This window comes from Oncorhynchus mykiss, chromosome 12, assembly GCF_013265735.2.
Source record: "Oncorhynchus mykiss isolate Arlee chromosome 12, USDA_OmykA_1.1, whole genome shotgun sequence".
In the NCBI taxonomy this organism is placed as follows: Eukaryota; Metazoa; Chordata; class Actinopteri; order Salmoniformes; family Salmonidae; genus Oncorhynchus; species Oncorhynchus mykiss.
This window is the reverse complement of record NC_048576.1, coordinates 70,466,921-70,481,080: the sequence shown is the minus strand read 5'-3', so window position 1 is coordinate 70,481,080 and position 14,160 is coordinate 70,466,921. Positions and strand designations below refer to the sequence as shown.

At 45.1% G+C, this 14,160-nt stretch overlaps 1 protein-coding gene across 2 annotated transcripts in view; it reads left to right on the top strand.

Moving 5' to 3' along the window:
• LOC110538192 (signal transducer and activator of transcription 5B) overlaps nt 1-5,338 on the top strand; it is a 93,277-nt gene extending 87,939 nt beyond the window's left edge. The window contains exons 16-20 of one of the 2 annotated variants that reach the window (XM_036938252.1): nt 781-923; nt 1,064-1,219; nt 1,426-1,477; nt 1,927-2,031; nt 3,954-5,338. In XM_036938252.1, the coding sequence (XP_036794147.1) occupies nt 781-923; nt 1,064-1,219; nt 1,426-1,477; nt 1,927-2,031; nt 3,954-4,077 (580 nt within the window). In that variant the 3' untranslated portion in view covers nt 4,078-5,338. The remainder of the gene's footprint in view (nt 1-780; nt 924-1,063; nt 1,220-1,425; nt 1,478-1,926; nt 2,032-3,953) is intronic. The other variant, XM_036938253.1, reaches the window with a different exon arrangement.
• Nucleotides 5,339-14,160: the final 8,822 nt, after the last annotated feature.

The window sequence follows — 14,160 nt, the reverse complement described above, 5'->3', positions numbered from 1 at the left end:
ACTAAAGGCCTCTTTTTGTTGTCGTTTGAATGGCAGCTGTAATGTGCTTTCTTTAGTGAGTCTACTTGATAGAGTGCACTTGGTGTTTTTCCCTCTTAAGCCCCCCTGCTGTTGCAGCCTCACATTTTGATTGCTTTTTTAATCTCAGCGAGCCTCTACCAAAAGGCCCTCCCCACAATGGACACGGCTTTACCATAGCAACCACAGAGATATTTATCCCTACCTGCAATAGGTCAAGAGGATAAAATTATTGTAGGGGAAAGGGGCGGCATAACAATGTATGTAACCATGTATCTTTGTCTATCTCTGTCCTTATGTCCTCCTCCTGTCCTCCCAATGTCCTCCTCATGTCCTCCTCCTGTCCTCCTCATGTTCTCCTCCCGTCCTCCTTCTGTCCTCCTCATGTCCTCCTCATATCCTCCTTATGCCCTCCTCCTGTCCTCCTCATGTTCTCCTCATGTCCTCCTCATGTCCTCCTCCTGTCCTCCTCATGTCCTCCTCATATCCTCTTCATGCCCTCCTCATGTCCTACTTATGCCATCCTCCTGACCTCCTCCTGGGCTTTTTATTCTCTGTACATTTGTCTGTCTGTGTTTTCCTTCTCTCCATATCTCCCTCTTGATGTCTCTACCTTCTCTCTCTCTCTCTATAATACATTAGTCAAGCACTCAGAGAGTGTGAGAGTGAGATTAGTTCTCCATGTGACTCTCTCTCTCTCTCTCTCTCTCTCTCTCTCTCTCTCTCTCTCTCTCTCTTCCTTCCTCCATTCTCTATGTACAGGGCAATCCTGGGATTTGTGAACAAGCAGCAGGCCCAGGACATGTTGATGTCCAAACCCAACGGGACCTTCCTGCTCCGCTTCAGCGACTCTGAGATCGGAGGGATCACTATCGCCTGGGTGGCTGAGAATCCCAACAAACCAGGTACTGACAATCAACCAGTCCGGTGATCAATCAATTCATTATTTTGTCAGTTAGTCAATTAGTCAAAAAATTCATCTTTGACGGAGAAGGTCTGTAAAGATAGCCAAGTGGAACTATAACAAGTGTGTCTATGTTTCCAGGGGAGAGGATGGTGTGGAACCTCATGCCCTACACAGCCAAAGACTTCTCCATCCGCTCTCTGGCTGACCGCATCAGTGACCTCAACCACCTCCTGTTCCTCTACCCAGACAGACCCAAGGATGAGGTCTTCTCCAAATACTACACGCCACCCCTGTGTATGTACCTCACCTCTATTCATCTCTATAAAAATAAATGGTGACATATAATTATACTGTAGTGTCTATTCTCTATATCTGTTGCAATTTTGTCAGATAGAGGCTTATAACAGCCACACTGAGGAACCTGTGAATGTGGACCATATCTACAGTCTGAACAAAGCGATTCTCCCTGTCTCTCCTTCCCTTGCCTTTCTCTCTTACAGCCAAAGCAGTGGATGGATACGTGAAACCGCAGATCAAACAAGTGGTACCAGAGTAAGTCTCTCTCTCTCTCTGTGGCGATAGGGCTGATTTAATCACCTAACAATGTGGCCTGAATGCAGATCAACCATTAGGTCTTCACTCCAGATGGAGGAACCAATTAGAGCCCAGCATCCGCAGGCCTGAGGGCGCCTCTGTCCCTCTCATCACTGCACTTAGTAATGTCAGTCTGGGTAATGAGTTAGCAGGGTCCCTATTGTTACCAAGGGTCTGTGGGCCTCTCAGTGGGAGGACTCCAGGGGCTGCTGCCCAGCACCCTGCCTAACCCGATCCTGCTGCTCGAAGGGACTGGTAATTAATGAAGCAGAGGAGGAGCAGGAGGAGGAGGTGGTGGTGAGGGATGTTGATGAAGGTTGCCGTGGTAACCGACAAAGCTGGCGTTCGGAATGACTTTCTCTGACTTGTGCGCGTGTGTCTGTATGTCTGTTTGTCTGGACCTGCAGGTTCACCACGACCAATCCTGACCCAGCAGCAAACCCCACCTACATGGATCACGGAGCCTCCCCTGTTGTCAGTCACCCTCCAAACTACGGCATATACCCGCCTATGTGAGTATAGATTACATATGTATGCGTGCATGTGTGAGTGTGAGGTGTGCGTGTCTGATGGCCTATGTTACTAACTGGTTCCTGTGTTGTGAGGTGTGTGTGTCTGATGGCCTGTGTTACTAACTGGTCCCTGTGTTGTGAGGTGTGTGTCTGATACCCTGTGCTACTAACTGGTTCCTGTGTTGTGGCAGGAGGTGTGTGTCTCTGATACCCTGTGTTACTAACTGGTCCCTGTGTTGTGGCAGGAGGTGTGTGTCTCTGATACCCTGTGTTACTAACTGGTTCCTGTGTTTATTGTGAGGTGTGTGTCTGATACCCTGTGCTACTAACTGGTTCCTGTGTTGTGGCAGGAGGTGTGTCTCTGATACCCTGTGTTATTAACTGGTCCATGTGTTGTGGCAGGAGGTGTGTGTCTCTGATACCCTGTGTTACTAACTGGTTCCTGTGTTGTGGCAGGAGGTGTGTGTCTGATACCCTGTGTTACTAACTGGTTCCTGTGTTGTGGCAGGAGGTGTGTGTCTCTGATACCCTGTGTTACTAACTGGTTCCTGTGTTGTGGCAGGAGGTGTGTCTCTGATACCCTGTGTTACTAACTGGTTCCTGTGTTGTGGCAAGAGGTGTGTCTCTGATACCCTGTGTTACTAACTGGTCCTTGTGTTGTGGCAGGAGGTGTGTGTCTGATACCCTGTGTTACTAACTGGTTCCTGTGTTGTGGCAGGAGGTGTGTGTCTCTGATACCCTGTGTTACTAACTGGTTCCTGTGTGGTGGCAGGAGGTGTGTGTCTGATACCCTGTGTTACTAACTGGTCCCTGTGTTGTGGCAGGAGGTGTGTGTCTGATACCCTGTGTTACTAACTGGTTCCTGTGTTGTGTTGTGAGGTGTGTGTCTGATACCCTGTGTTACTAACTGGTTCCTGTGTTGTGGCAGGAGGTGTGTGTCTGATACCCTGTGTTACTAACTGGTCCCTGTGTTGTGGCAGGAGGTGTGTGTCTCTGATACCCTGTGTTACTAACTGGTTCCTGTGTTGTGAGGTGTGCCTCTGATACCCTGTGTTACTAACTGGTTCCTGTGTTGTGAGGTGTGTGTGTCTGATACCCTGTGTTACTAACTGGTTCCTGTGTTGTGAGGTGTGTGTGTCTGATACCCTGTGTTACTAACTGGTTCCTGTGTTGTGAGGTGTGTGTGTCTGATACCCTGTGTTACTAACTGGTTCCTGTGTTGTGAGGTGTGTGTGTCTGATGGCCTGTGTTACTATCTGGTTCCTGTGTTGTGAGGTGTGTGTCTGATACCCTGTGTTACTAACTGGTCCCTGTGTTGTGGCAGGAGGTGTGTGTCTCTGATACCCTGTGTTACTAACTGGTTCCTGTGTTGTGGCAGGAGGTGTGTGTCTGATACCCTGTGTTACTAACTGGTTCCTTTGTTGTGTTGTGAGTTGTGTCTCTGATACCCTGTGTTACTAACTGGTTCCTGTGTTGTGAGGTGTGTCTCTGATACCCTGTGTTACTAACTGGTTCCTGTGTTGTGAGGTGTGTTGCTGATACCCTGTGTTACTAACTGGTTCCTGTGTTGTGTTGTGAGGTGTGTCTCTGATACCCTGTGTTACTAACTGGTTCCTGTGTTGTGGCAGGAGGTGTGTGTCTCTGATACCCTGTGTTACTAACTGGTTCCTGTGTTGTGAGGTGTGTCTCTGATACCCTGTGTTACTAACTGGTTCCTGTGTTGTGACGTGTGTCTCTGATGGCCTGTGTTACTAACTGCTTCCTGTGTTGTGTTGTGAGGTGTGTCTCTGATACCCTGTGTTACTAACTGGTTCCTGTGTTGTGAGGTGTGTCTCTGATACCCTGTGTTACTAACTGGTTCCTGTGTTGTGAGGTGTGTGTCTGATACCCTGTGTTACTAACTGGTTCCTGTGTTGTGACAGGAGTGACTCCATGTTAGATGCAGACGGTGACTTTGACCTGGATGACACCATGGACGTGGCGCGACACGTTGAGGAGCTGCTGCGGCGACCGATGGAGAGCCAATGGAGCGGCCAGCAGTCGTGACCCTCAATCTCTGACCTCTGACACCAACAAAAGAACCCCGCACCGTTTGACATTTCTGATGGTTTAATTCCATTCCTTTCCTCCTGTTTTATTTCAGATAGCTATAATGTGAAATGTTAATAATGTTTGTGATTGTTTTTTTCTTTTTTTCTTCTCAGCAAGCGAACTGCATGTCAGTGACCTTTTTTCAGTTTGTCTCGGTGCGTATCTGTAAAACAGACTCGGTAGAAATGCAAAAAAGACGATGTTACAGTATTGTATAAAAAAGAAAAATCATTCAATACACAGTATGTATTTTCATTTGGTCATAATTCTAACACTGATTTTTGAAGAGCAGTCTCCACAACCGGTATGAAGTCATTTAAGCAGTTTGTTTAAATGTTTTTGTTTTTGTTTAGTTATTTTATTATTGTAAATGGTTTATCAACAGAGTTTTTTAATTCAATCCGCCCTCTGCCAAAAAAGAGAAAAACTGAAATGAAGAATTTGTTGTTGTTATTGACAACATCATCGGATTTGTTGCTAAGGGAAGTTTCAATTAGTAGTATAATAATTCTGAATCTTTACACACTAAACTCCAAGCAGAATGGCTCTCATTTCATTCTCAGAGCACACTGAGTATCTATGTCACACACACGCACGCACACAAGGATGCATCACACACACACGCACACACTGTTGCATAACGTACATCAGCTCCAGCTGAAACTTGGGGACTTTGGGCCCCCTCTACACTCACAGGGATATTTCAGTTTCCTGTATTTGCACACTGATGTAATGTAAATACAATCAAGTATCCAGCATGGCCACTCAGGTCTCTGGACAGCCCATAGAGATAGATAGAGGACTCATCATTAATTTAACCTGTTTTTAACATGGCCATTGCCATTGAGGTCTTCCACCATTTTAAAGTTGTCAACTGGAGGGGGGGGGATTCCTATGGTTTGGGAGCAATCAGCCAATGAAGAAAAATAACATGTACTACTTTAGTACCTCAACGGTCCTGCCCATGCTGTCACACAGACACTTTAATGGCACAGATACAAAGATGAGTCCTCTATCTATCTCAACTCCATACCCATGTAGATGATGTATGTGCCATCAACGTTACCTCTCATTACCTGTCTGTCTGTCTGTCTGTCTGTCTGTCTGTCCGGTGTTTTAAACAACTAATTTGGTCATGTCTTGTTATTAGTTGTGACGTCTAGTGTTGACAATCTACACTGCTCAAAAAAATAAAGGGAACACTTAAACAACACAATGTAACTCCAAGTCAATCAATCAATTATAGGCAATTAGCAAGTCACCCCCAATAAAGGAGTGGTTCTGCAGGTGACAACCATAGACCATTTCTCAGTTCCTATGCTTCCTGGCTGATGTTTTGGTCACTTTTGAATGCTGGCGGTGCTTTCACTCTAGTGGTAGCAGACGGAGTCTACAACCCACACAAGTGGCTCAGGTAGTGCAGCTCATCCAGGATGGCACATCAATGCGAGCTGTGGCAAGAAGGTTTGCTGTGTCTGTCAGCGTAGTGTCCAGAGCATGGAGACGCTACCAGGAGACAGGCCAGTACATCAGGAAACGTGGAGGAGGCCGTAAGAGGGCAACAACCCAGCAGCAGGACCGCTACCTCCGCCTTTGTGCAAGGAGGAGCACTGCCAGAGCCCTGCAAAATGACCTCCAGCAGGCCACAAATGTGCATGTGTCTGCTCAAACGGTCAGAAACAGACTCCATGAGGGTGGTATGAGGGCCCGACGTCCACAGGTGGGGGTTGTGCTTACAGCCCAACACCGTGCAGGACGTTTGGCATTTGCCAGAGAACACCAAGATTGGCAAATTCGCCACTGGCACCCTGTGCTCTTCACAGCTGAAAGCAGGTTCACACTGAGCACAAGTGACAGACGTGACAGAGTCTCGAGACACCGTGGAGAACGTTCTGCTGCCTGCAACATCCTCCAGCATGACCGGTTTGGCGGTGGGTCAGTCATGGTGTGGGGTGGCATTTCTTTGGGGGGCCGCACAGCCCTCCATGTGCTCGCCAGAGGTAGCCTGACTGGCATTAGGTACCGAGATGAGATCCTCAGACCCCTTGTGAGACCATATGCTGGTGCGGTTGGCCCTGGGTTCCTCCTAATGCAAGACCATGCTAGACCTCATGTGGCTGGAGTGTGTCAGCAGTTCCTGCAAGAGGAAGGCATTGATGCTATGGACTGGCCCACCCGTTCCCCAGACCTGAATCCAATTGAGCACATCTGGAACATCATGTCTCGCTCCATCCACCAACGCCACGTTGCACCACAGACTGTCTAGGAGTTGGCAGATGCTTTAGTCCAGGTCTGGGAGGAGATCCCTCAGGAGACCATCCGCCACCTCATCAGGAGCATGCCCAGGCGTTGTAGGGAGGTCATACAGGCACGTGGAGGCCACACACACTACTGAGCCTCATTTTATCTTGTTTTAAGGACATTACATCAAAGTTGGATCAGCCTGTAGTGTGGTTTTCCACTTTAATTTTGAGTGTGACTCCAAATCCAGACCTCCATGGGTTGATAAATATGATTTCCACTGATAATTTTTGTGTGATTTTGTTGTCAGCACTTTCAACTATGTAAAGAAAAAAGTATTTAATAAGAATATTTCATTCATTCAGATCTAGGATGTGTTATTTTAGTGTTCCCTTTATTTTTTTGAGCAGTGTATTTGGGGAGCTGTTTGGATGTGTGTAGGGGAGCTGAGGTCACTGGGATGTGTGTGGAGGTTGGGGTTTAGTTGGGAGATCTGAAGGAAAGTTCATTGCTAGGACTGAAGAGTCTCTATACGGGGTCCTTATTGGCTTAGTATTGTGCATCTGCTGAAGTACACTAACTACTCCATCCATAAACCTGAGATGACTAGTGGAGATCTAATTCAACTCATTTTACCATGGGGCAGAGATGCATGTTTTGAACATTTCAAGCTAATTCCCTACAATGCTACCAGTTTTGCCATGTGGTGGAGATACATTTTTGCAGTTCTAAAGCAAATTTCCTGTAATTCCACACATTTTGCCATTACTTATGTCATGTTAATGATATCTGAGTGAGTGTGATTAGCTAGACTAACTAGCTGTTAGCGGACATGGCTAATTAAGTGACTGTCAATGACAAAACAGGAGAAAAACTGCTGATGCACAACCACATTTCGAACCTTCACCTTCTAACTTTCAACAGTAAATTTAGACCCCAACTGAGTTTTTTTTTTTTCACGGCCCGGGCCCTAAGCGACCGCATATATCGCTAATGTCTGGAGCCAGCCGTGATGGTACTCCTGTCTGTCTGCCTCAGTCTGTTTGTTTTCTCTCTCTGTCTATCTCTGTCAGTAAGCCTGTCTCCTGTTTGCTGTTATTACTGGTCACTGTTACTAAGTCTGCATGTGCATGTCTGTCTCTGTGTGATATAACTTAAAACATCAACTGACAACCTGAGGTACAGATATATAGCTATGTGTGCAGACAATATGAGGCGCTTGAACACTTGACTCATCAGTCCTGAGCATGAAGGCCATTGCTACCTTAAAATGTGGGATATTTTGGCACTGGCTCACTCCCTGTCTTTCAGCCAAGATATTGTAGTGGGTCTGTCTCCATATACTCCCAGCAGAATTAGTCCAGTACACTTTTACACATAGTACACTTTAGCTACCGCAGTTTAATAAAGCATGTAATGATAGATCCACCTGTTGCCGTGGCTACGCTGTTTACCCCCACACTCCCCCCACATACACACACACGCACTTCTGAACCATTGGGCAATATCATGACGACAACAACACCACACAACCTCCACAGTCATATTACACACACATACACACACACACAACCCATCCCCTCTACTCATAAGCTCTGCCCTCTCAGGAATGAAGCCCTATGCTTGGTTGATGTATCATTAAAATGAAAAAAAGACAAATAGAGTCTCTGTCTATTAGTGGAGGCTGGTGGGAGGAGCTATAGGAGGATGGGCTTATTGTAATGGCTGGAATGGAACGGTGTCAAACATGTGGTTTCCATATGTTCGATGTGTTTTGATACAGTTCCATTGATTCCGTTTCAGCCATTACAATGAGCCCATCCTCCTATAGCTCCTCCCACCAGCCTCATTTGCTATCTATATAACGCATATATGAATTTATTTTCTGTACCATAATTCTATTTTATTACAGTATACTGTACGTCTGTGGCACGCCCCTCTGAATGTAATCCCCTTGCATGACCTGAGGAGGTTGTCCGTAGAACATGGCAGCCACTGCAACCTCTTAGGTTCCATCAGAAGTTTCTGAAAAAAGCCATATTGCAAACGGGATTCAGAAGAATGTTGCTTTTGTGTTTGTCCAGCTGACATTATTTAGTCTTTTCCTATCTTTGTTCCTTTCATTTTCCCGTTTCAAAGCAGCTAGTTTTTTTCTTTGTAGTTCTTGATTTCACTGATGTTTTTTGAAGAGTCAAAGCTACAGAATTCTTGTGACGTGTCCTTTTTTTGTTGTTACACTATTCTGATCATTTCAAACTTGGATCTTTGCTTCACCTTGGTTAATCTATGTACCCTGGAAGCTGTGTATGAGGCTGTGTTCTGTTCAGTGTTAGTTCCACGTTTGTTGGGTTTTAGCACTTCGGTTGTGTTCCAAAAAAAAAACTGCAATTGAAGAAAAAAGTTTTATAAACAATTTCAACAGTAACATGTATAATGGAAAATAAGTTGTGACTGAATAAATGTAATGGTTTATTTGTTCACATTCCAAGTCAGTCTGAACTGCACCTTACCGATACTGTACATGGGATCATTTCAATAGAGTCGATTCAGAATGTAAACTCAAATTCCAATTCTAATTTCTTCTCATTGAGCATTGAGGCATTAAATTTAGTTTACTTTCTGAATTGACTGAATTGAAAAGGAATAGACCCAAACCCTGACTAGCCTTTCAACAGCCTTCTGACTGGGTGTGGGCATCATAGCACCGCTATAACATAGCAGCACTACATGCCTGTTTACACTTGACCTCTAACACATGGATGCAGCAATCTGCTGTTGAGTGACGTGAGCTGTGATCACTGCATGTTATACATTATAATTATCAGATCAGATTGCACTGAAGCACCACCATTCTAACTTCCCACTAAGCCAAACTGCATTTAGACGGGCAAATGTACAAATACTCACTCACTATACGTTTGGTGTACTTGAATGAAGAGACACCAGTAATCACAAGCAAATAAGGGGACTCTATGCAATGCAGCAGTGATGTTGATATTGAACTGCACCTCATTAACCTAACCATTTGCCTTAAAGGTCCAATCAGAAGTTATGACATCCATTTGAACTAAGCCCCTTTCCTCTTCCTATATCTAGGCTTGGATGGACTGACATGTCACTGCTTAGATGCAATCTCTGATCCACTGCACCTCTTCCATTCTCTCTGTCTATATCTCTCTCTCCCTCTAAACGTTCTGTCGCTCCATCTCCCTCCACACTGGTTCATGTGATCGGTTGTCCAGTGGCAACTCACATCTGCCATCTTGTGGCAGGAACACGTATTGTCTCTGAGACACAGTACCGGACTGGTATGTACTGTTCCCTTAATGCCAGAGGGGCTTTTCTCTCCTGTCACTCAGGGCCCAAGGGGACATGGAAAAGTGATTAGACAATTTAATTAACCTAATGCATGAACTGCAATCGACTATGACCCCATTGATTACTATAAAATATATTGTGATTGTCAATCTCCTATGGAACATACAGATCCAAGACCCACTGTTTGCCTTCTCAACAAATAACTCAATCACATTTACTATATTCTAATCTTTTTTTTCTCTTCCATTTTTAAAAACATTAGACATGTCTGGAGGTCAGAGAGCGACTGTTGCTTGGATACGAAACTGCACGTGGTTGCTTGGTTACTGTTCAATATTCACAACAACAGCTTTAAAAGCGTTGGACAGAGAATACAATTCAATGTAACACAGCAGTAAGGCGAAATTGGCAATTGAAAAAAAAATAAAAACATGCAGCATACAGGAGGACACCGCTGTTTTCTTTCAGTTGACAACAGACAATTCTGCAGATAAAACAAACAGAAATATTACCGGAAACATTGACACAATAAAGCAGTACTTCCAGCAAAGGAAATGGTTAGAGTATTTAGGGCATGTGAAAGGGAAAGGGAAAGGAGGATACCTAGTCAGTTGTACAACTGAATGCCTTCAACTGAAATGTATCTTCCACATTTAACCCAACCCCTCTGAATCAGAGGGTGAATGTGTGGGTTGATTACAGTAGAATATTGTATACTGTAGTATAATAAGTTATACTATATAAATATAGTATTTTAAGGTATTCACAGCCATATCTTACTTGACATTGGATTGGATATACTCAAGATAAAAGGCTCTGGGAGAGTTGCAAGTCTGGCACCCACCAGCTGCTATGTATAGCCTCGCTGCACAGGACTGAAATGAACAGCTTTTACAATGGAGCAGACGGGATCCGTCCTCTCGTTCTACCTTGTGACCACTAGAGGTCCTCAGTTCCCAATGTGATTCCTGCACTCTGCAACAACACGGGGAATGGAATGAACATTGAAACGAAGCATAATGCCTGTCAGCAGTATGCATAGGATGCATGTGGGACATGTCACGAGATGAACATGTTGTAACAGGAATAGAAACACCAGGACAGACGTGCTTTTTTTTAAATGAGCCCTTCTGTTAGGTTCATATCATCATCCCAGCTCAATAAAGCTGTCTCTCAGTCTCTCCTACAGGTCAAAAATGTGGATATTTAGCCACGGCCTTGACGTCCTCCCCAGGAAACATCTTTCATCAGATAATTAAGATGCAAAGTGGCACTAATTACCATCGTATTAGTCTATGCATACAAATTAATCTCTGTGTCAACTCCAGTAATTAGGGGCGCCAGTGGAAGGAGGTCCAATCGAGGCACAAGGGGCACAGAAAACCACAGCCCTGCTCTGATTGATAAGTAAAGAGTGTTGACACGGAGGGTGTTTAAGGAACGAGTTTCATTTCATCCCTCCACAGAGGTCATGTGAGTGAGCACAGGAAGTGATGTGTAAGAGAAACAGAAAGTATGGTGGTTATGCTCTGGGAGGAATGCCCTCAGACCCCCTGCTGCGGGGAGTCTCAGCTCACTTCACAAATAAACAAATGACACTTTTGGGGATTATTCAGCCTCGTCCTGTGTCAGAGTTCTCTCTCGTAACAAACACTATTCCCCCTGACAAGACGCGGCATCTTCAACTGATTCTGTTAGGTAGAACTGCTTATCTTATGTAGACAAACCCCTGTAGCTATTATTTTCTATATGTTGTGCATTGGTAAACAAGAATACCCTATCTATTTGTAATCAATAACTTGATTTCCTGTATTGACACATAATCATTCTCACCATGCCTGAATGAGGTAAGAGGGTCGTAACGTCTGTGGTCAAACGTCTGTGGCCGGGTCACATAAATACAACAAAAAATGATCTGGCTTCTCCTGGAGAGGGGCTCGAGGGATCAGGGTTGAGGATGGGGGGATGTATGGATGGCTATCCCTTCATATGTCTGTGGTTCACGTGGGGGCGAAGGGAGGGGAAGGAAGACAGCACAACTCCGGTTCACTTCCTGTCACAGGAAGCTACAAGCAACTTCAATGGAAATCAACCAGGGTGTGATTTAATTGTTAGTGGCATGATAGTCAAATGGAAAGCAACGCTGCAACTGCTTTCCATTTCCTTTTCTGTTGATCTCTCACAGCCTCTCTTGTATTCTCTCTCTCTATCTCTCTCTCTCTCTCTCTCTCTCTCTCTCTCTCTCTCTCCAGCTCTCACTAATAATAATTCCATTCTCATCCCCAGTAGAGTAGGACCATCATCATCTGCTCTCACATCTTTCTTCCCTAAGTTGGAGGAGTGTTAGCACACCAGTTTGCAGTGATGCAGCATATGATAAGGTCCTTGGTTAATAAGTCCTAGTGTTGCTCCTCCGTGTGGGTCCTGGAGGGGCTCCTGTTTGAGGCGTGGGAGCCAAAGGAATTTGAAGATTAAAGTGAGACAGCCTGGCTGGAAGGCTTGGAGCAGGACTTTTAAAAGCAGGACTTATTCTGAATTATTTCTGAAGATGCATAATACATGAATCAGAGTGAGAGAGAGAGAGAGAGAGAGAGAGAGAGAGAGAGAGAGAGAGAGAGAGAGAGAGAGCTACCTCACCCCAACCTCTCCCCTTCCTTCTTGACTTATTTTTCTCATCAGTAGTATCCCTCACCTCCATCTCTCCTTCTCACCTTTCCTTGATCTTTCCATCCACCCCATTGTTCTTAATTTTCCTCCCCAATGTGTTCATTCCACCAACATCTCCCTCTCTCTCTCTCTCTTTCTTTCTCGCTCTCTCTCTCTCTCTCTCTCTCTCTCTCTCTCTCTCTCTCTCTCTCTCTCTCTCTAGCCCAGCATCTGAACTACTCTGTTCTAGAAGAATCAGCTGTGTATAAATAATTCACATTGAGAAGTAGTTTCTGGTCAATGAGTACATAGACTGACCCGCTGGCTGGCTGGCTGACTGGCTGGCTGACTAGCCGGCTGGCTGACTGGCAGACTGACTGGTGTAAGACGGATGAGGCAGCTGCAGGATGTATGCTACTGCCCTCATTTAAGTTTACAGAAAGGAAGAAAACATACACACACACACACACACACACACACACACACACACACACACACACACACAAACATGCACACTCTATCCTAGTTCACACTACTTCAATTCAAAGACACATCAATGTCGTGGAAAACCACAGAGCAGCTGATCTAACCGCTCATCCATACTGCAGGATTCAGATTTGTCTGTTCTGACAAAAAACAAGCCACTTCTGGGTTTGATTATAATGACTTGGTTCGACAATAATGACCAAACACTCTGAACATCTCTACCGCAGCAGCACACAATTTCTCTCCTTCCAATTGGCTGGGGTGTGATTTGTCCTTTTAGTGGGTTATAACTGAACTGTATTATCTGAGTGTTTATTGTTCATCATTCCTCAAATCAAATCAAATTTAATTGGTCACATACACATGGTTAGCAGATGTTAATGCGAGTGCAGCGAAATGCTTGTGCTTCTAGTCCCGACCATGCAGTAATATCTAACAAGTAATCTAACAAATTCACAACAACTACCTTTTAGACACAAGTGTAAAGGAATGAATAAGAATACGCACATATAAATATATGGTTGAGCGATGGCCGATCGGCATAGGCAGGGTGCAGTAGATGATATAGAGTACAGTATATACATATGAGATGAGTAATGTAGGGTATGGAAACATTATATAAAGTGGCATTGTTTAAAGTGACTAGTGATACATTTATTACATCCAATTTTTAATTATTGAAGTGGCTAGAGATTTGTGTCAGAATGTTGGCAGCAGCCACTCAATGTTAGTGATGGCTGTTTAACAGTCTGATGGCCTTGAGATAGAATCTATTTTTCAGTCTCTCGGTCCCAGATTTGATGCACCTGTACTGACCTCGCCTTCTGGATGATAGTGGGGTGAACAGGCAGTGGCTCGGGTGGTTGTTGTCCATGATGATCATTTTGACCTTCCTGTGACATTGGGTGGTGTAGGTGTCCTGGAGGGCAGGTCGTTTGCCCCCTGTGATGCGTTGTGCAGACCTCACTACCCTCTGGAGAGCCTTACGGGTTGTGGGCGGAGCAGTTGCCGTACCAGGCGGGTGATACAGCCCGACAGGATGCTCTCGATTGTGCATCTGTAAAAGTTTGTGAGTGTTTTTGGTGACAGGTCAAATTTCTTCTGCCTCCTGAGGTTGAAGAGGCATTGTTGCGCCTTTTTCACCACACTGTCTGTGTGGGTGGACCCTTTCAGTTTGTCCGTGATGTGTACGCCGAGGAACTTAAAACTTTCCACCTTCTCCACTACTGTCCCGTTGATGTGGATAGGGGGTGCTCCCTCTGCTGTTTCCTGAAGTCCACGATCATCTCCTTTGTTTTGTTGACGTTGAGTGTGAGGTTATTTACCTGACGCCACACTCCGAGGGCC